Below are 23,216 nucleotides of genomic sequence, written 5' to 3' on the forward strand. Positions count from 1 at the left end.
TCCGCCTCATAGGCGGCCGGTCCCAAATCTGTACCGATGGCGGACGGACTAAAGTCCGTCCGCCACCATAATGAGGCCCTTAGTTCTCAGCAATAAGAACCTTTACCGAAAGAATTCCTCTCTTGAGGAAAGATGACTAAAGTCAAACTTGTGCTATTTTCTTTTAGTTGGAGCCTCTGATTCTATGTTATCTTCCAAAGCCAGTTTTCTGTTCACCCAGATTTGGGAGGATGATACACAGCCCTGTAAACAATCCCATCACTTAGTGGCGAAGATGTCCGCTATTATGCAGATGACGCTGCACGGTCTGGGCGGTGATAGTAAAACTAAGGGTGCCAGAGGAGTTTTAGCAACCCACATACCTTTGATACAGTTCAGATAAAAAATGAGCTCCAAAAAGGTCCATTCATTGCCTTTCCGCTGGCAGCATTTGCTGTGTTTTCAAAGAAAGAGTGGTACATTTTGGCAATTAGAATTTAAATTGTTGCAAACTATAAAGTCACAATATTTTCTTAATTTAGTAAGGAAGCCCAATTTGTTATTGACATAGAATGCCATTTATCTTTCATCATATATACTGCCACTCTTTTAAAGTGTTGTGTGCCATGTGCAGAGATCTCTATATTCCACAGATTACCCTTTGCAAGATTTATAAAATTAGGGGTAAAACTACTATTATTATACATTTTAACCATATTAGTTGCAAGGTAAAACTCCATCACAGCATGCATAAACTGTCTTTCATTAACATCCCTAAAAAGCTTGTGTACACCAGTCAGATGTGCTGGTCCCTGAAAGTTCCGACAACAATTGGGGGCAACAGAAAAGCTATCCATGACTCTACTGTACTGTGGATGCCTTTCTTTAGAGTGCCCCTGCAGCTTGATGTGATGAATACTTGAATACTAAAATGGGAACTTATTTATTTTATTTTTCTTTATGTTACACTGTACATTCTGCAGAATGTGGCACTCAATGATACATTTGCTATCCGGAGGATGTAAATGGCCTCATTCTGTTTGTTTACCTGAAGGTTGTAAATTCATGTGTTATTCAAAAACCTATAGAAAATGCTTTTTTTTTTAAAGTCTGGTGGGGTGCTCACAGCCACAACTGCAACATTCACTTTGTTTATGTACTGGTATGCGACCAATAAGAAGTAATACTATTCCATGTATGAAACGTCGGGGCATATTCTCAAGGACCTATCACCGAGTTATCGGCACTTTATTGCCGACAAAGTGGCGATAAATTCATCGCACTATTCACAAGCTGGTGCTAACAGCCGATATCACCAGTTTCCGCAAAAAACATGGCCACAGATGACACCGGCAACTAACGCTAATGAGAGGCAGTGTAGGCGTTCCCGTGAATAAAGCCGCAACAACACCACTTCTCAACATTCTCAACGACCAGCCAGATCGGCGATAAGATCACAAAACATGCGATAAGGCGCGTTAGGAGCAGGGATTTAACACCTGCTCTGAGCTGGTGTTAAGTCAGACGACACCCTGCACCAGAAAGGGAGCCCAGCCCAGAACCACACCTGAAGAACAACAGATGCCATGGAGCTACTCATCATGCAGCTTGGAGCCGCAAGAGGACCACAACACCCACCGCCACCACCCCCAGGCCCGTTCCCCCCTCGGACCACAACGGAGGCAGTGCAGACAAAGACAGCGGACCTTCAGAAAACGCACCAGCCTCACAGACTTAACACCAGAGGATGTCATTGCCCACTTAAGGCTCAAAAGGACAACCATCCTACGCATCCTGAACATCATTGCCCACAGGCTGACGGTACCAACACAGCGGACAACCAACATCCCTCCGCAGACAAAGCTGCTGGCTGTGCTGCACATGTTGGCCTCTGGGACCTTCCAACCAACAACTGCCATAGTTGGAGGAGTCTCACAGCCAGCCCTATCCAAGTTCCTCACATCTGTCTTGGATGCCATCATCAGCTTGGTACCCCAGTACCTTCACTTCCCACACACTGAGCAGGAACAGCTGGAAACCAAGCAAGGCTTCTGCACACTTGTACTCCTCGTGCCCCCTGCGGCCACTGGACACAATTACGGCAACAGGAAGCACACGCATTCCATCAATGTGCAGGCAATAGTGGACCACTGTGGAGTCTTCACCAATGTCGTCGCCAACTACCCAGGCAGTGTGCATGATTCCTTCATCTTCCGACAGTCCATCATCAACCAGCGCTTTGAGGCTGGAACCTATGGGAATGCAGTGCTCGTTGGTAAGTACCAAATGAACACACTACACACCTCAAATCCACAATCATGCAACTCACAACTCTGGGAATGCACACGTTACAAACTCACACACAACATGCCAAACAACATGCCCACCTACCAGACACGACAGCACAACTTACTGTGGTGACCTGGGCAAGCCATGTACACGAGTCATCAACGGCATGGCACCTCAGCCACACAATAGCAGAATGTGGGGAGAGGTGGGAACCATGCAAATGCCAGGCGTGGTGGAGATGCGCGGGCCAGACTGCAGTATGCAGACCACAGACATGCCCATGTCGCCATATACTGCTGGTGTCTGGAGTGTAGTGAACAGTGGATGCAACCATGTTACCCCAGGCAGTGGGGAAGAGCACAGAAAGTAGCTCATCACGGTCCCACATGTAAGCGTGAGCGGAGTGTGCTGGCCCGGCGTACGCCAGGCCAGTGTAGGGGTGTGAATAAAAGGCCCGTAGCTCTGGGCATGGTTCTCTACTGGAATGGCCATTGTGTCTGCCAGGACGGCGCCTCCCAGCACGCCATGAGGCTGATGCCGTGAGCAGCGGTGCCTGTGGCCATGTGCGCCTGCTGCACCCCAGGCTGCAGGTCCCCAGACCCGTCTTGCCTGCCCCTGCGCAACCAGGCCACACCGCTCACCTTCCGACACCGGCGTGTGTCATAGAGGGCCCACCACGTGCTTGTGCAAGCTCCAAGCCTGAGGTCCGTGACCTTGGCAGCCTCCTCAGACCATCGTTGTCCTCCCCAAGACAGGCCCGCAGCACCCCTTTCTCATTGACGTACTTCACCAGCCTACACAGCGGTCAAGTAGGTCACACATTTGGAACTAAGTCTTGATTATGCAATGGCAGAGAACACACTTTATGGCTGTGTTTATATCACTATACTCCCTTCGATGTGGTGCCAACAACTCTGTGCCTAGCATCCGAATGACACCTGTCTGTGGTCCCTAGCTGACTGCGGCCTGAGTGTGGGGGAATTTCTCCTTCAGAATATAGTGCCCTCACACACCCTTTCGAGTGTCATGCTTCATCAACGGGCTTTGCTCCTCGTGGGGGTGGCGCTGCAGTCCCTCACGAGCCCCGCGAGAGGGCTCTTTATCGGAGATCTTTTATGGAGACACCGCAGTTGTGCATGGGGGTGTGTGGGCCTCTAAAAAAGGAAAGTGAATTGGTGAGTTAAAATTGCTATGTGGAACCCAGAACCAAAGTTTTTATTCACGGGTCCCGTATGGCAAAAATTAAAATTAATCCTGGAGTTCCTCTTTGGACAAAAAGTACAGGGCAGGTGTATGACTTACCGCTGATCTCAGGATGGGTGTAGTGGTGAGTGAAAGTCCTACAGAAATGGGGTCAACATGTTTCGCGCTTTGCTGTTGGTCCATAGGGGATCCATTAGCACTTCGTCAGGACCGGAAATAAGGTGAGAAGAAATGTTATGAAAACAGGTTCCAGGGAAGAAAAGAACTGTGAACCTATAGTACCTTAATATTAAAGGGATTAAGCGTCCAAGCGCTGATAGGAACTCTTTCTTTAGGAACCTATACCCAACCTGGTGAAATAAAAAACAAGTATGGAGAAAAAAGAGACAAAACAAAACACATAATGTAATTCACTTTTGAAATGATGGTCAAATAATACCCGCATGTTGTGTTCATATTACAAGTAAACCCAGTTGTGTGCGCAATCAAACAGGCATGCACACAACATAACCATGCAGGTAAATCGACCTGGTGCCGGGGCGTGATTATCCCTGTGCAACTGACCGCTGTGCTGGGGTACATGTTCTATAGGCGATTATCAGTGATCGTGTGCCTTATAAAAACACCCCCGCATATGGCCAGCAGAATGTATAATGTCATCTAGAACAGAACGTAGTGGGCGGTTCGGTTTCAATGGTAGAGACTGGTGGTAAGAGCTAGCCAAATCTGTGCTCAAGAGGCAGGAACTAGTGTGATGGCGGAGCTGTAAGTAGGTACATATATCGTATAAAGTATAACATTTCGAAAGCTGGCAATGCGACAGTTATTATGTAACTTATGCGTGCAGCTAACGGCTATTGTAGGCAGACATTCCTGCATTGATGATCATGCAAAATCTTTTAGCAGCGCGCCTACCCTTTTAGTTCAGGAGATGGGCTCCGTCGGCGCCTCGGTGGTTGCAAGTCGAGAAACTAAGGAGAGTGAATGCGGTGTCAGAATACCTTTACGGGTGGACACCGTTCTCTGATGGTATCGTGAAAAGAAGAAAAGACTACGGCTTCGGTTACAAAAATACTCACGAGTGCTCGTCTGCCCAGGGTGTGGAAACCTACCCCTCCTCCGTAGTGTGCCGGGATTGATGAGGAGGGGTAGGGAGTGGGTCTTTAAATATGCTTCCTTATTGACACTGACCTGGTGATTAAGGCGGGTCTCGGAGTCTAGATGAAACGCGATGACGTGTGCGTTTAGTCTCCCTGCTCGGCATATTAGGTCGGTGGCACTGCCATATGGATGTGGTGGGGAAACGGCCTACACAGCGGTCAAGTAGGTCATACATTTGGAACTGAGTCTTGATTTGTCCATTGCAGAGTTTACATCATTGTACAGGCATCATCGCAGACTGTATCCTCTTCCAGCTCTGGTGCCACTGACTCTGTGCCCTGAAAATCATGGACACTTTCTGGTTGGACTTTGGTGGCGTCTGAGTATATGGCCCGGGGGTTGTCTTCACCATCATGTAGCTGATACTGACTTGGCGTTGAGAATGAGTCTGTTGTATTCATCTCCGTATTGCCTGTTTCCTGCTTGGTACTGCCCTCTTCATCATGCCCTGGAAGAACAGCTTCCACCATCCCCCAAAACACTCCGCGACATTCACCTTGGACATCGACGAGGACCGGCTCAGCTCTCGTGGCCTTACCTCAGAGCACCGCAAGTCACCGTCCCTTATGGGTGTGCCTGTGCCAGCCGCACTGCATCCGGGTCCACTACCTCTGTGCAGTTCAAATCATGGATCCTGCCTAATTGAATATTGAATGGCCTCTGGGTCGATGGCCTGGGGGTCCTCAACGTCATGACCGCTGCCACTGGCCTCAACTGCGGTCCACCAGTGTTCACACATCGAATATAGTCCTGACCTTCCGGAACGACTCATCACCGCAGGAGGCACACGCCACCATCACCAGGGCCACCTCCAACCAACAACTGCCAGAGTCGAAAGAGTATATATACTAGGAGGGTAACTGTTCATCAGAGAAAGTGTACCAATGAGTTGGTGTGTAAGCTTGTCGCGCGGTTGGGTCAAAATGAGTGTGAGGGAATTTCTCCTTCAGAATATAGTGCTCGTCTGCCCAGGGTGTGGAAACCTACCCCTCCTCCGTAGTGTGCCGGGATTGATGAGGAGGGGTAGGGAGTGGGTCTTTAAATATGCTTCCTTATTGACACTGACTTGGTGAATAAGGCGGGTCTCGGAGTCTAGATGAAACGCGATGACGTGTGCGTTTAGTCTCCCTGCTCGGCATATTAGGTCGGTGGCACTGCCGTATGGATGTGGTGGGGAAACGGCGGCCATGTTGGAAGGGTCTCTTGGATCAGAGGACCGAATACATTTGAATTGTGTGTACTAGGGTGCCCTGTGTCAATGTGCAAAGGACGAGTTATTAATAAAAATTAGCGATCAAACAAGAATAGTGTATAAAATACGGTGTGTTTATTAAAAAAAGAAAAGTAAAAATGTTTTGGGGGGTTACTAACACTGATGTAAAATACAGTTGTCGGCAGCACGTGTGAATATTAAGAGTTGTTTAGCTCTCTAGTTGCATACAGGTAATCATTTTAAGAACCATGAGGAAGAAACCATAAGAAAAGCAGGCGGGAATAGAGTTCCCTATGCAGGATAGTGAAGCTAGAAAAGGGGGGTAGGACAAACCAAAGACTGCAAGGTCATTTCTAGATAATGCGATGGAGTACCTCTATACTTTGTGTCAAAATGTTAATTCGACCCATGGGAATTCGTCGTTGAGGCCCATGGTGTCGCATTTCAATCTATGGACCCATCGCTGTTCTTGCTTGAACAGAGAGTGTGTAGTCCAATTAGGATTGGAAACGATGATGGTCAGTTTCAAGTTATTCGCAGTCTGTCCTTGTTCTGAAAAGTGTGTGAGTAGTTTGGTATTTGTTCTGCCTCGCCTTATGGTGCTCTTATGTTCACCAATGCGTATCTTGACTGCTCTGGTGGTCATGCCCACATATCTTTTGTTACAGGGGCAGAGTATTGTATAGACACAGTTAGTGGTATTGCAATTCGTGTGCCTAGTTTGGCGCCAGGGTGTTATCAGGCCCAGGTCGATTTCTTTCGAAATCGTAGTTTCTGCACAGGTCGAGCTGGAGCCACAGGGGTAATGGCCTACTACTGGTGGTAAAGCCCATAATGTAGGTTGACGTGGTAGTTGTAGTTTGGGTCTCGTATGCATGAGGTGGTCTTTAAGATTCTGTGTGCGTTTGAACGCAAAGAGTGGCGGGGGGCCTGGTTCGAAAGTGCCTGAGTTTAATATGGCCCAGTGTTTTCTGATGACTTTTTGTAGTCTGTTAGAACTGGGCGTAAATGTTGTGACACATGTAATGATGTCTGATTTGGGTTTTCCTTTATCTCGAGGAGGGCGGCCCTAGGGTTATTCCTAGCTCTCTTTTGTGCTTGGCGAATAATGTTGCTCGGGTAGTGACATTACTTGAGGTTGTCCCTGAGAAAGTTGGACTGCTTCTCAAACTCCATGACAGTGTCACAGTTCCTGCGGAGACGCAGGAATTGGCCCACCAGTAGATTGTTCCGAAGTGCCCTGGGATGGTGGCTATCATAAGTCAGGAGACTGTTCCTATCTGTGGGTTTCTTGTAATTGGTGGTGTGTAAATAGCCATTATCCAAGGAGATGAGAAGGTCCAGAAAAGGAATCTCATGTCGGGATCTTGTACTTGTGAATTTTAGAAAGGGGTTTAGAGTATTGATCCAATTACAGAACGAGACACAGTGTTCTTTGTCCCCTTTCCAAAACAGGACAATGTCGTCAATGTAACGACGCCAAAGTAAAATGTGTTGGCTAAATGCGTTGGTTTCTCCAAGAATGTGTTGTTCTTCAAAGTGGGCCATGTACAGGCATGCCAGACTAGGAGCGAATGTACTTCCCATGCTCGTACCTTATATTTGGTGAAAGAGTTGCGATTTAAAGGCAAAGAAATTCTCTTTAAGAGCTAGGGAGGCACATTCGCAGATGAATGAGATAGGTGTCAAATAAGGCCAGGGTTCAATGTTACGGAGGGTATTTTTCAGTACCTCTAGTGTGGCGTCCTGAGAAATGTTTGTATAAAGGGCTTCTATGTCCATGGTCACTAGAAAGTCAATCTTGTCAGGCTCAGGAAAATGTTCTATGAGGTTAAGAACCTCAGTGGTGTCTCTAAGATAAGATGGGGTTTTGCTCACCAAAGGCGTAGGTAAAAATCGCAGAACCAGCTCAGTGGTTCCAAGACAGAGTCAATGCCGGAAACAATCGGGAGACCCGGTGGGGGATTGACCCCTTTATGAATTTTGGGTAGTGTGTAAAAATAAGGGGTCCATGGGTCTTCAGTGGTAAGGAAGTTTGCTTCTTGGTGTGAGATCGAAAAGAGTCGAAAGAGTCCCCCAGCCGGACTACCAGAGTTGCTCACACCTGTCGTGGATGCCATCATCAGCTTGATACCCTGCTCAGCTCTTCATGTGGCACTGACTCAGTGCACCATAACTCATGGACCCTTTCTCATTGAGTTTTGTGCTGTGGACAGCTCACGCAGCAATGTCACCTCAGGCAGTGTGGAAGACCTGGGACGATGATGGTGAAGATGAGGCAGGTGTAACACACCCCACTGCATCTGCAGCAGGAATATTCCGAAGGGACACAACCCTAGACAATCACATAACATGAGCACGCTCTGCTCTGGTGCCCCGACATCAATGCACTTAGTTTCACAGACCCTTCTGATTGCATATTGGGTGACCTCTGTACTTGCTCCGGCTACCACCATGATGCTTCACAGTTGTTTGTGTTATGTTGGTGTTTTCTGTTTCCGCTTAAATAGTGATCACTGTCCAAGTTGTTGCCAGCAGCAACCATTCCATGAGGGCTGGCTTACACTCACCCCACACCCATCCATCACAGGCGTCACTGTACATGTGACCCTGGCAATAAAAGGGGCCGGGCGCACATGCCCGTAGCCAGTTCTACAAACTATCTAAGTGTGTCCGTGTGGTCATTATGTAAGCATGAGGGACACCGGGGCTCTGGGCGTGGTTAAGTTATGGCCTTGCCAAGGCAGTAACTTATGCATGTGTCTCTGTTGTGGTGTCGGCGCCACCCATCACGCAATGGACAATGTTGCAATGTATCAGGCCCCCGGAGTACAGGCTCAGCTGAAAGAGTAAATGAGGGCGCGCAAGCCTGCTCAGGGTCCGGGATCATACATGCCAACTGTTGTGTGTGTCACCATTACCGCAGCATGAGCCAAAGGTCTACCCTCAACCGCATCGCGAGTTCATTCAGCCATGAGCTCTACATCCGTTTCCGCCCTGTCCTTACCATAGGCCTACACACATGTGGCCGCCCACCTTCAACGCACAACATCATGTGGCGTAGTCAGGTTTGTGGACATGCGCAGACAGGCATGACAATGGTGTGCCGTAGGGGTGCAAGTGATGCAACCGCGCTGCACACTGTAGTAAATAGGCTTGGGGAGGGAGGAGCAGCAGTGAGGCTATGTAATACACATTGATGCCACTCATTTGCTACAAGCAGTACATGTCAAACAGGAATCCCTAAGACACACATATCACACACCAATGAACCAGTGAGCCTGCCAACGCATTATGCTGAACCAAGTATTGTCTCATGTCTCTCTGCACTGTCACAGGTGACCAAGGATATGCACTCTGCCCTTGGATGATGACACCCCTCCGAGCCCCGAACACACAGGCCCAGAGGCAGTACAGTGCGGCCCACAAACACACCAGGGGAATCGTGGAACACACATTTGGCATGCTGAAGTCACGTTTCAGGTGCCCGGACATCACAGGTGGAAGGCTCCTGTACAGCCCAGACATCGTGCACAAGATGATCGTAGCATATTGTGTGTTGCACAACATATGTGTATGCACCAATGGCCCATGGCTACAAGTGCCAGATGCACTGGACGAAGATGAGGAAGATAAGGCATGTGGACCACACCCCACTTTAGCTGCTGCAGGAATATCCCATAGGAACACCATCATTGACAATTTCTTCACATGAGCATGTCACATTGCCACAGTCCTTAGCAGACATGGGACAGTACAGAATGAGCATAGGCACAGCATATGCAAATAAAATCTTTCATGCACACATTCCCTGGATGCATGTCACTCCTGTGTACAGGCACATCACTCTGACAAGTGTAAGTGCAACATGTAGCGCTAACAATTTAGAATACTTGGAATAGGTTTTGGGGGTGTCACCGCTGTACCGAGAGGCTCTTTGGTGTGTCACGTAGTCGAAATGCCATTTCTGTGTGTCAGGGATAGTACGGAATCCCACACATCAGCGTCTCACATGTGTCCCACTTAATTGCATATAGGCTGTCATTTGTGAACTACAATTGACAACAGGGCTTCTTCTGGGGTCAGATATTTACCACCATGATGCAGGGATGCACCCTGTGACTCAAGTCCCACAACATGTGCAACATGGACGTAAGGGGGAATCACTGCCCCTACATTCGTACATGCTTTCATACTTGATTAATCATGCACAAGACACATCTGTGTGTATTAGAAGGTATTATTCATGTACAGTGAAGTGTTGAAGCTGTCTTAGTACTGGGCCATGCAGACAACACTCTTGCCCCTGGAGGGCCAGCCATAGTCCTATGACAAGTTACAAGGAAGGGAAAGACTCCAGTCCGCAGGCTGATTGCTGTGTCATAGTTTTGCAAACGAAATGTGGCAGTCCCTGTCAAGGTGCAAGGTTAGTGTGGCTGGGTGTATCAGGGGACAGTGGAAGGTGTCATTCCAGGGCATGATGCAGAGTGCAGAACCAAGCAGTGAGAAGCCATATGGCGGAGATGAATGCTACTGCTTCCTACTTACCGAGGAAGATTCATCCTCATCTTCGGCCTCTGACGTTTCATGTGCCTCACATGTGGGTGGTGGTGTTTGGTCTACAGCACTGTGTGACACTGACACATCAGGGGCCGGAGATGTGGATGTAGAAGTATCAGCAGCATTCATCTGCACAATGTCTTGTGGCATCACTCCCATGATGAGGATTTGCAGGGCATGGAAGATCCCATCTACAGCTTTCTCATGTGCAGCCGCGGTAGCCATTCTTTGCGCCTGCATCCGCTCCACGTTCTCCATGACCCTCCTCATGTTTCCCAAATCACAGATGACATCGCTGTCGCCACTCTGACTGAACAGTTGCTGTCATCTACAAGTCATGACTCCAGCAATGCCAGACATGGATTGTTGGAGGGCATGGAGTGGACTGTGGGTGACTGTTAGGGAGTGTAAGTCGTCCCTGATGGGACTTAGACACCCACGTATGGCATCCAGTTTGGCTGCCATGAGTTGGCACCCCAGCCGCACCTGTTCAGCCAGCCCCCTCTGGCAGTCTAACACACGGCGTTGGAACGCCATGTGTTCTTCGGTGAGGTGCTGGGAGCCAGACGTGGTGGTGGGTGCTTCCTGCTGTGTGGTCTGTGCAGGGGGTGGAATCACCTCGATGGTGCTGGGCTGACCTGCTACTGGAGGTGGGATGTGGAGGGTGTCCATGAATCGTTGGGAGTTCATCCAGGTCGATGTCCTGGTGGTCGACTCCGTCATCACTGAATTGATGTAGGGTCTGCTCTGCAGGAGGTGTTGATTGTCCCTCTGCAATGTAAAGGGGAGATGCAGTTTCACAGTGTGTTCCATGTATGTTGACACAATGGCGAAGTTTACATACAGACTGCATGACAATGTACATTGTGACTGTTTGTGGGGAGTGGCTTATTTGATGTGGGACAGTGGACATTTGTACGACATCAGGGATGTAAGGTTGTACTCGTACCTTGTCATCTCACAGTTTCCTGCTATGCCAGGAGTGATTGGCCATTTTGTACACCCATGCGGCACCAGTTGTGTCCTGTGTACTGTTGTGAAAGTGTTGCAGTTTGTACCACATTGTTGTCAATGTTGAAGTGCTCTTATTCTTATGTGTGTGTGCAGCATTGTGGGTGAGTCGCCCCTGCAGCTCTGATTTTGTGGCCCCTTATCCCTTTCAGGCAGTGTACCTTTGCCTTCTATGCCTCTACAGTGCTGCGATGTAATGGACTGGGTTGTTTAGGGCTGTTGGTCGAGTTGTGACTCTTGGGCATGGTTTGTCTGCAGATGTGTTGTTGACGTCAGGGGTTGTTTGTGCATGTGGATGTGTCAGGGTGTGACCTGCTCCTTTCCGGATGTGGTCCACACTCAGCCACCTCAGTGTTGTGGAGTGCACAATGTCATGATGATTGTCCTGCAGCCTTGCGGATCGTCATGTAGTGTCACTTGCATTGTCAGTGTGGCTCACAAATGGGCATCTTTACAGGGTTTCGCATGTGTGCACGTGTTGGTGGTGAGATTGGTGATGTGTGGGGTGGGACCCCTTTGGCGACATGGGGTATGAAGGCCTTCTTGGTGTTTGTGTGTGTGTTGCGGTGTGCCACGGGGATCAGGGACATGATCCAGAGTCATTGTGGGTGTCCAGTGTGCTCTACTTACATGTGCGCCATTGTGCCCATCTCCTCCGTCCCCCAAGTCTCTAGTCGGTACTCACCCTGTTGATGTTGTGTCAGGTCATGTTGAGCAGAGTCCGGATCCCCAACTCCTGGCACCGTGTCCTGACTGATGACTGTGGCCACCATTTTCTCCATGTCATCCAGCTCCTGGTGTGCCGCTGGACCCCCACCTCCAATAAGCGTCGCTGCTTTCATGTTGGCATCGAGTTTCTTCTTGGTTTTGGCCTTCACATCATTCCAGCGGCTCTTGACCTCTTCCATTGTCCTCCTGAACGCTGCAACTGCATTGACATGGTCCAAGATAGTCTGCCATATTTGCGTCTTTGTTGCCAATGACACGTTTGCGGTGCTGAACAGTTGTTGGTAGTGTTCTGTCACCTCCGTAACGATGATCCTGTTTTCCTGCGGACTGAACCGCGTCTTCCTCTCCCACTTCAACTTGGCCTTCCCCGAAGTTCCTTGCTGGTCGTCTGTGGGGCTTGTGGGGCTCGCGTTGTCCTCTGCACTCAGTCTGGGTGCATCCATGGTGCTACGCAGTTTATTTTTTTGGGCCTTTTTTTTGTTTTTCTTTTATAGTGCATTTTCCTGTATGACACGTGGGAATTACAGGCCTGTCGCTGGTTATCACTGATTTTTGTAACGCAATTGGCCACATCGCAACGTTTTCAACATTCGTGTTTCGCGTTTTTCCTGCGGCGCGTTCGTTTTAACGCGGTCATTTGGCGTGTTATCGTGAGACTATAGCATGGTGCTGCCGGATTGAGACTACAACGTTAGCACGTTCTTGAGAATATCCCCCTAAGTTTCATACAAGACAAAAACATAAATATCTGTGTGAAACATGTAGTCCTGGTTCTGCCCTTTTAAGAGAACATTGTAGTACACTGCCTTCGAATTTTCAGCCTGAAATCGTAGCCCAGGACTAGGTTTACGTGATACAACTTTCTACATATACATACCACCAGACTCCACCATCAGGCATACTAGGCGTACAATATTAAAAGATTGGTGATATCTGAAAAACTGATCAATACCAGTGTATACTTCAGGTCACAGCTACATGAATGAACTTCCCGCCCCTACTTCTAGCTTCAAGGAACATGCCAAACACCCAGTTGAGGAGCAAGGGAAGTGAAATATATTCTGCTACAGCCCAAAAGCCATCAACATCAAGGTTAAACCTAGACTCATCCATTTACATTCAAATGATGAACGTCTTCTACCTGTCAAAACATCACTGAGCTCGCCTTGGTGTCTAAGTTAAAAAAAACATGAATCCAGCAACATTTGAATACATGAACCAATGATAGCAAGTACAAGATGCAGCTGCAGTACTCCAGGGTTATCATCGAAACTTTGACCAGCACTACCCTGAATGCAGAAAAAATACTCTTCGAGAAAGAGCAAAGATGGGTGCACCGTCTGAAGACAGACTGAGCAGGATTAAATGATAATATTCCCTGGCTGAGCATAAAATAAACCCTGACCATTGTCTAACCTGAAATATGAATTTACTGAATTTAGACCCAACATTACGATTTCTAGTATTCCATATAATTTATTCAGTGGTCTCGTCTCTGTAGTCTCTCCTAAAATAACAACAAGGGATTCTGACACTCTGGTAGTCTTTCTTCACTACCAACTGGTGGTTCTAATACATAATGGCTGCTCCTAACAATTCTCTAGCTACCCGGGATCCTGACAGAAGCATCAGCACAAGTCGTGCAGCCTGCTGAACCAGGTGTAGGAAGCTGAAAGACTCCACCATCATCGGACCACACGTAACGTATTGTGCCCTTTTTAACTGCTAGCTTATAACCTTTTCAAACATCTCAGCAGGGCTTAACGCTGTCAGATCCCCGATAAAGCCCTAATTAGGACTCAGTAAGGTATGCGCTCTTTAAATAACTTGCGCTTCAAAGATACTCACTGTACTACTTTTGCCGTGTCTTCTTTAACATAAGCGCTTCACTCTAAACTCGCCGTGCTGTGTTAACTCGCACTTGACACGTAGACAGTCCATATCCCACACTCTGAATACACACGCTACACTGCTCGAAACTCTTTCGGTCTAATTAAGCTGCACAAAAGCTTACATGCCAGTTAACTCGTTCACCACAGTACACACGCCACACTGTGTACACACAAGCAAACCTACCAGCCTCCACAACATATGTGCTGCATTTAAGACCTTTATGCCCCCAGCACGGAACACAGGCATTGGGATGGCACACCTCACTAGCGTGCAGAGTTCTGGAACTAGCACACTCAAGCGCCATTAAAACTACTAATGCCACTTTCAACAATTGGCTTTAACCACGCTATGCAACGTCTCATAACACCAAGCTGCGTGTCTGCATATTCGTGCTAGTAATGAGACCAACAATGCAATACCTTAAGCATTCAACTGCTCGCAAACATTCCCCAAGAACACCATTTCGAACCACGCTTAAATTACATGCCATTACCCATCACAGTGCTCGCGCACAGAAGTTGACACCCCCAAGTTGCCCACTGTTTTTTACTTGTAGTCTGTACAGCGTATAAAGAATTGCCATTTTTCTTATTTGCTTGTTCTCTGAATTACATGTTCAAGTTGAACAATATGACCATCATTATGAGACCGTTTTACACTGCTTTTAAACTTTTAAAACTCACTTTCAGTATCACTTCCTGTTTTTGTCTCCATTTGTTTCTTTTTCCACTCTAGGTACTATTGACCTTACTTTCAGATTAATAATATTCTGACTATATACCTTAGGAATAGGACACAATCCATTTCTTTATTGATTCTAGGTCCTGAAGAAAGCCCCCGACCCCTTAGGGGCACCCAAAGGGGCTGAAACATGTCAGCCATCTAATAGGACTATTGAGTGCAGTGTACTCTTAAATAAGTCCCTTATGCACAACACAATTTTTAAACTCTCCTTACACATCGAACTGAATAAAGTTACAGTTTAGGTAGTGTGAGTTCCACTTTTTAACTAACTCACCCCACTTGAGCACTTTCACTTGTCACCGATTACTGATCACTACTAAAATAACCAGTGGTTCCCTCCGGGTGGAGGAAGCATACAAAAAGAAACCCAATGATGATGCTGTCACATATATGATACATGCGAACAATCAACATAAACCGCCAAAACTACCTGTTTACGTGAATGAGGGTTTTTTAAGTACTGACGGTTAGAACATCTGGACCCTGGTTACAGGTACAAGTGATCCATCCCCCTTTGATTTTGACCTTCCTGAACATAAACAATCATATTAAAAATGACAAATTGCAACTTCTATGTGTGCTGCACAAGCCAGCAATGGGAACCAGGTCAGGTCCAGTTGGGCCTAGGGAAGCTTGTTGTGGCCCTAGAGCTAACCCAAGAGGTCAGTCACCTGATCTTTTGTGTCTCTTCTAATCTCCACGGGTAAAGGCAAGCAGGTCCAATATTCCTTCAGGTTCTTCAGACAGCAGGCAGTCCTTTTGATTCTTCACAGGTCCGAGGAGAGTTCTGGGGAGCCACTTTAATGCCCAGTGCAAGCCTGTGGGTGGGGAGCAATCCTCTGTCCACCCTCTAAAGCAGTCCTGGGCAGCTCCCCCTACTCCCAATAAGTTTGTAGCCAGACTAACTAGAAAGAGAAAAGGGAGGCAGGCCTAGATATGAGTTTTATCTGCCAGTGACAGGTAAGGCATCCTCTGAAGCCCAGGAAAGGCCTGGGCACAGCCCCCAGGTCATCCTGTCAAGGAGGGTAATACTCTCCCCATACCTTTGTTCAGTGTCAGGGAGAAATACACCACAGGGGAGCCATCAGTAGTCAGGTTACATTTAGACACTGGCAGAAAGGACTTTGGGGTTTAGACAGCAGCAAGGCAACTTTCTAAAAGTGCCTGTTCCAACATACCTTAACATTAAAATGGATTGTAAATTATCTTTAAAATAAGTCCTTGAATTACTTTTCTGACTGTTCCAAAACTGATTTTAGCACTTATTAAGTGTAATAGTGTAAACCAGCGTTAGCCTGTTGGAGAGCCAGCTTTGCCACAATGAAAAACTAATTTGGATGTTTTCCACTGCCAGGACATGTAAAACATTAGAAATGCATGTCCAACTTTTAAATACCATGCTCTCCGCCCTGTCTCGTGGGTATTTAGTGCCTACCTTGGAGGTGACTCATAAGTATTAAAAAGAAAAGTTTAGGTCTGTAAAAAAAGGTTATTTTGACAAGTGGAAATGTCAGTTTAAAACTGCACTTTTAGACTGCAGTGGAAGGTCCAGAGACAAAATTTCACAATGCTACTCTGGCACAATGAATCCTGCAGCCCTCTGGTAGTATATAATGTACAGGCCCGGAGTACATGTAATACTATATACTTGGGATTTACCGACACATTACATGTATTAGACAGGTGTATACCAATGTTAAAAAGTTTAAAAGGAAAAGCACAGGCATGTTTCCACTAGCTAGAAAGGGTAAAGTGTGTAGACTTCTATGGCCAATAAAAACAGGTTATGCAAAAGAAGGCAAAACTTTGGGGGAATACCAATGCAAAGATGTTAATTTCCAACAGGTAGGAGTAGGTTTATTAGTAGGGGAAGGGAATCCAGAGGAAACACCACCATATTTTATGGAAGTTTGGAGGAAGGAGTTTTGTCAGGAGCATTTTCATGGGTAAAAATATTTTTTTGTGGAGAAACCCAAAAAAAAACGTACATTTACGAATGTGCTTTTCAGAATGCAAAACTGTATACCTAGAACAAACTCTGCATGTTTAAATGCTGATGTAAGCCCTCCTGGAAAACTACAACAACCAGAGTTCTCCAGGGGTACTCCTATAATTTGATGAGAATTAAAAAAAAGATATCTAATTGCTCTAAAAATGGGAGTAATTCTAAAGGATCAATCACTGACCTTAAACCGTTTGTGATGGGACGTCAGTGTACAAAACGTTCAGGCCATTGTGGCCATGAAGTTCAATGTCAGAATACAAAACAAGATGAGAATGGATCTTTGGTGTTATTCTGATTTTTGAGTGAAAAAGTGAGAGTGTCTTCACGAGGTTCTCCTAGTGTAAATTGAGACTTTGACATGTGGCGTTTAAGATCTGGAATTTCTTGGTTGTATACTTACCTTACCATTATGTTAGCAGTGGATATTCTGGATACAACCTTATGTAATATTATATTATTAGGAAAGCACCTCTAGAACTCTGATCGATGCATAGACAGTAATTGCCAATATTATATTGCCCTGTTAACTAAAAATGCATACATACCTGCCATGGCTCGAAGTCAAGAATATAAGCACATGATTTTGATGGAAATGGTCCATCCCCAGGCACACATGTGTCTAAATTATGAAGAGCATGAGCAATGGTGTACACCGCTTTGTAAACACTGTATGTTATTCTGAGCTCTGAAACATCTGTGTACGTGTTGTTAATATCTCGTAGCCTTTCATTTCCAATACAATGTCTAGAAGAAATATGCTTTTCGCGTTCAATGGTGTCATTGACTCTGTCTGTATATAAAGCTTTTCTATCTGCATCATATGTGCAGTTAAAAGCATTCTCCCAAAACTCGTAGAGCAAATCATCTTCACTATTCTCTGGATGTACTTCATGGAGAAACTGTTCGAAATTTGGTATGTTACCCTTCCGAACTCCAAATCCTATGGTTCCACCAAGGAGGTTAAAGTAACTTGGCTTGGCGATCAGTGCGGAAGTGATCCAGGCCTCACTTGCAATCCATGTTTTGCCAGTTATGTTTGTGTTAGCCATTTCCTCCATTAAAGCGCTAAGATCAATATCCGTTGAAAATACGACAATCACATTTGCTGTAGATTTTCTCACAGCTTCCACAATTTTGAGGATTGCCTCCTTATTATATATTCGGGGAAGGGTTTCAGAGAAAGAGATACATATGCCAACCTTCTCAACCTCTTCTTTGAACAACTTGATTCCGTATTTCCCATAGTCGTCATCCGCTGCTATGGTTCCAACCCAGGTCCACCCAAAGTATATGACAAGTTGTGCCATTGCCTTGGACTGATACGCATCACTTGGAATAGTGCGGAGAAAAGAAGGGAATTGGAATTTGTCACTAAGAACTGAGCATGAAGAGAAGTAACCCACCTGTAACAAAACAGAAGAAAGAGAAGCAATGAAAATCAGGGTAGGGCTAACAAAAATAAGTTGCAGTAGCATTCACATTTATCATGTACTGACATCCTTGTCTCTGTTTTTGGGAACAAATGTCCCTCAGGAGTGATTCAACAAACACTGATCAATTTATAACATTTGTTTTCTGTGAAAATGCAGCAGTTACTAGCCAGAAAACAACGTAGAAAGATCTTCCCAATTTAATAGTGTAAAAAAAAAATGGCAAAAAGTGCAGTGAGTGGAAAACTGAGAAAATCAGCTTATTATGATAAGATGTGCATTAGACTTAATTCATAAAGCCATTTTTTGCCATAATTAAAAGAAAAAGTAAAAATGTAAAAAGTTAAGGCCAAAAACGGCTCTATTGATGCCTCTTAGGATCACAAATTGGCCTATATTTTGCAGATCGGAAACCTCCAGGGCTAACCATATCTTGCAATGCAATGCCCCTTCAAATTCCCCTTCTCCAGCGGGAGGTACCCCAACACAACTGTATGCAGTTGTGATGTACAATTAAACAGAGTTAAATAGATGTATGTCTGATAAGTATCCTTTTGTAACTATTTAGTTGCAATTCCACCCTTTTGTTGATCGTAAAAGTAAATTTATGACCTTAATATTCTTAGTGAATCAGGCCTTGGGTATCTGATAACTCTTCTTTCTGCTATGAAACTTGCTGCTATGAAACTTGCTCTGGGAATATAATCATTTGACAACAAACTACAGCTCAATTTCTCCTAATGTAGAAACTTACAGCACTCCTTGTATGATTCATTGATATCCAACACCTCTCTGAAATTAGTGAATCCTATTTCGAAAGTGTAGGCCAACATTCCTTCGTTGAAGAATTGAACCTTTTTCTTACATTATAATAGGCCATCCATTAGATTAAATTTCGGTAACAGAGAAGCACATCACTACAGGGGGGCACTGCACATGGTCAACACACAGGGGCTCATTACGATGTTGGTCGGTAAGCCTCTGACCGCTCATCGGTGGCATTATCGACAAACATCGTAGGTTTACATCTGGCCCCCGAATTATGATGTCGGAGATCAGAGTGTAAACCGGCTCGGCAAACTGACTGGGTTCCGACGGGCTCAAGGAGACCGTTGGCTTGTCAAAAGCCGAACATAATCCCTAACGGACAGCGTTACCGCCGTGGCTTTGGGGGCACTTAGCAGGGCCCCCTTCCCTACGCGGGCTACGGTTGTGGACCTGGAAAATCCCTGCACTGTGAGGTGCCTGCCACACGGTGTAGGTAGTCCCACAAATGACCATTTCTCTATAGGAACTTGTGCTGCGGGCTGTGTCCGCCCACCGCACAAGCTCTCATAGGGAAATGGGAGTCTGCGACTGCACCATGTGCGGTCACATTGCAATAAGGTGTGCGGAACTGCCGACCTATGGGCTGTCGGTTCTCACACCGAGAATGTGTCGGGCGGACTAATGAGCTCCTTAATCTCATGTAGTAGGGCCAAAGGAATTCTAATGAGGTGGTTATTCTCCTACTACTCATTCATATATTTTCCATGATCTGAATCATATTTTCTAATACCAACCAACTGCCTGAAACTCAACATGGATGAGACAGAAGAGCTGATCTTCAGGAACAAAACCTCCCCCTGGGACATTACCTGGTGGACATCGGAGCTCTGTCCAACCCCAATACCCATCAACTACCCACATAACCTGAGGATCATATCAGATGACAAACTCAACATGGCTGCACAGGTGAACCAGTTAGCTCCTCCTGCTTCCACATGCTAGGCATCCTCAAAATAATCTTCAGATGGATTCCCAAGAGCACTAGACGTACCATCACTCAAGCCCTAATCACAAGGTAACTTGACCATGGCAACGCATTATATTACGGAATCCCCAACCATCTTTTCCACCATCTTCAAACCGTCCAGAAGTCACTGCCAGACTCGTCCTGGAGCTCCCACAGTGCACCCACATCATGCCTTACCACAGAGAACTCCACTGGCTGTCAATAAACAAACTCCTCACATGTGCACACAAGGGACTACACAACTTTGGACCAGCATATTTCAACTGCCGCCTTCACTTCCACTGGCTCACCAGACAGCTACTGCCGCTCTCTCACACACACACACACACACATCCCACATCCACAAAAGCAGAATTGGAGGCCTAGCTTTCCATTACCGTGCACACAAAAGATCCAATTACAAGTCTGGCAGTCTGAGGACCACCAGATTCGCAGGGGCCTATCGGTGGCGGTCCAGCCACCACCGCACCGGGGGACTATGGGAAATTCTCACACATCTATGCACAGAGTCACACACCCCCCACCCACCCACACAGACACTCAGGCACCCATACAGACAGATAGTCAGACAACCAATCAATAACCCATATAGACACTCATGTAGCTACTCCCCAACCCATGCAGCCGCTTACACACCAACTGACAGACTGATACAGACATTCACACAGTTTAGTCACTAACCCACGCATTCCGTAAGACACGTTTAATCACTCACTTATACAGTCAGTCATGCACCTACTAAATCATCCATTCAGACAGTCATACACCCACTCTCCTTGGCCTATATATATATAAAACATATTTAAACTTTACAGAAATACACAGTCACTAGATGATATGTGCTGGCCCTAGGACGCCAACCACGGATACGGCTCCTATTTTTTTCGGATGCGGCTAATACCGACATCAAATAATACTACCAGTATACATTTATTGCTGATTTATGCTTTACCGCGAGCTACATCTTTGTGCCTTAGACTTCGCGTCAAGTTGTCCTTTGACTTATTTGCCAGAAGACACACTGTGTGTTTACATTATCTTGCCCTGAAGAAGCCCATGTTTGGGCGAAACGCGTTGGCTGGCTGTTGTTATATGAAGTGCAAAAAGAAAATAAAAGACCAGAAAAACACTCATATGCGAAGTGTTCTTTCTAATATATCACTGTATATTTGATTACTTTTGTTGTTATATTGCCTCTCATCCAAACAATTGTCAAGTGTATATTTGCGGTCTACAAGCAGCAGATCGTTTGACGTGGGCAATATTGCTAGTGACTCAATCAATCAATCAATCAATCAATCAATCATTTGTAAAGCAAACTACATACCCACAAGGGTCTCAAGGCGCTGGGGGGGGCCGCTACTGATCGAACAGCCAGGTCTTGAGTATCCTCCTGATGGTCAGCAGGTCTTGGGCCTGTCGTCGACTCAGTGGGAGGGTGTTCCATGTCTTGGCGGCAAGGTGGGAGAAGAATCTCCTGCCGGTGGTTGTTCTTCGGATGCGCGGGACGGTGGTGAGTGAGAGGTCGGCGGAGCGTACCTGGCGGTTGGGGATGTGGAAGGAGAGCCGTCTCTTGAGGTAGGCTGGGCAGGTCTTGTGAAGTGCTTTGTGTGCGTGGATGAGGATCTTGAAGGATATCGTCTTGTTGACGGGTAGCCAGTGCAGGTTTCTCAAGTGGGGGGTGATGTGGCCGTGTCGTGGTATGTCGAGGATCAGTCGCGCCGAGGCGTTTTGGATGCGTTGTAGTCGTCTGATGAGCTTGGTCGGGGCTCCCGCGTAGAGGGCGTTTCCGTAGTCGAGTCTGCTGCTGACGAGGGCCTGGGTGACTGTCTTTTTTGTATCGGTCGGGATCCATCTGTAGATCTTGCGGAGCATGCGGAGGGTGTTGAAGCAGGAGGAGGAGATGGCGTTGACTTGCTTGGTCATTGAGAGCGTTGAGTCGAGGATGATTCCCAGGTTGCGTGCATGGTCGGTGGGTGTCGGGGCTGCCCCCAGTACCGTCGGCCACCAGGAGTCATCCCAGGCTGAGGGGTTGGAGCCGAGGATGAGGACCTCTGTCTTGTCCGAGTTCAGCTTCAGGCGGCTGATCTTCATCCAGTCGGCGACGGCCTTCATTCCTTCGTGGAGGTTGGCTTTGGCAGTGATTGGGTCCTTGGTGAGGGAGAGGATCAGTTGAGTGGTCTCTGCGTAGGAAATTATGTTGAGGTCGTGCTGTCGGGCGACGTGTGCAAGCGGGCCATGTAAATGTTGAACAGTGTCGGGCTGAGGGAGGATCCCAGGGGTACGCCACAGATGATCTCGGAGGCTTTGGAACAGAATGGGGGGAGGCGAACGCTCTGGGTTCTGCCGGAGAGGAAGGAGGTGGTCCATTCCAGAGCCTTGTCTCGGATCCCTGCGGCGTGGAGGCGTGCGCATAGTGTGCGGTGGCAGATGGTGTCGAAGGCGACGGAGAGGTCTAGGAGGATGAGTGCTGCGGTCTCACCGTTGTCGAGCAGGGTCCTGATGTCGTCGGTGGCGGCGATGAGGGCAGTCTCGGCGCTGTGGTTGCTGCAGAACCCTGACTGGGAAGGGTCAAGGATTCTGTTTTCTTCGAGGTATCGGGTTAGCTGTCTGTTGACGATTTTCTCGATGACCTTGGCTGGGAAGGGGAGCAGAGAGATGGGCCGGAAGTTCTTGAGGTCTCTTGGGTCTGCCTTAGGTTTTGGTGGTGCAGTCTTTTATGACCCGGCTGCTTTTGATTTCTTTTTGTTCATATATATATATATACATATGTTTGTCAAACTTGTTTTTCCTACACTTACTATACACTGTTGTCATCCAGGAGCGCACTCTAGTGTACCACATTTGCTATGTCTGAGAACCCATCATTGTCACCTGGGACTTCTTGTCATCCCATCCCTGATTTTGCATTTACTCCTCCCCAGGGACTTTAAAAACGTATGCTACAGCACTAGGAATGTTACCTTTCCCCTTAAGCTGTTCACTACATGAAATATTGCTATTTCCATGAGCATGTCAATATTATATTTTTTGAATCATGCAAACTATGCAAGCAGCACAAGTGCTACATTGTTTAGTATTGTTTTGCATTATATGTTGATCAATGTTCATAGATTTTATTTAGACTTTTCCAATTTATTTCCCTGTGCAAAATGTCTTACACTGAATATGAGAATTTTCATTTACATGAGAATTTATTTTTGC

General features: G+C 46.7%; 1 protein-coding gene across 1 annotated transcript in view; it reads right to left on the reverse strand.

Moving 5' to 3' along the window:
* Positions 1 to 23,216, reverse strand: part of LOC146785585 (vomeronasal type-2 receptor 1-like) — a 441,438-nt gene that overhangs the window by 33,094 nt on the left and 385,128 nt on the right. Inside the window, exon 3 of the mRNA XM_085634771.1 lies at positions 17,333 to 18,190. Coding sequence (XP_085490897.1) covers positions 17,333 to 18,190 — 858 coding nt within the window. The remainder of the gene's footprint in view (positions 1 to 17,332; positions 18,191 to 23,216) is intronic.

The sequence above is a fragment of the Triturus cristatus genome, chromosome 11 (genome assembly GCF_964204655.1).
Source record: "Triturus cristatus chromosome 11, aTriCri1.1, whole genome shotgun sequence".
Taxonomy (NCBI): domain Eukaryota; kingdom Metazoa; phylum Chordata; class Amphibia; order Caudata; family Salamandridae; genus Triturus; species Triturus cristatus.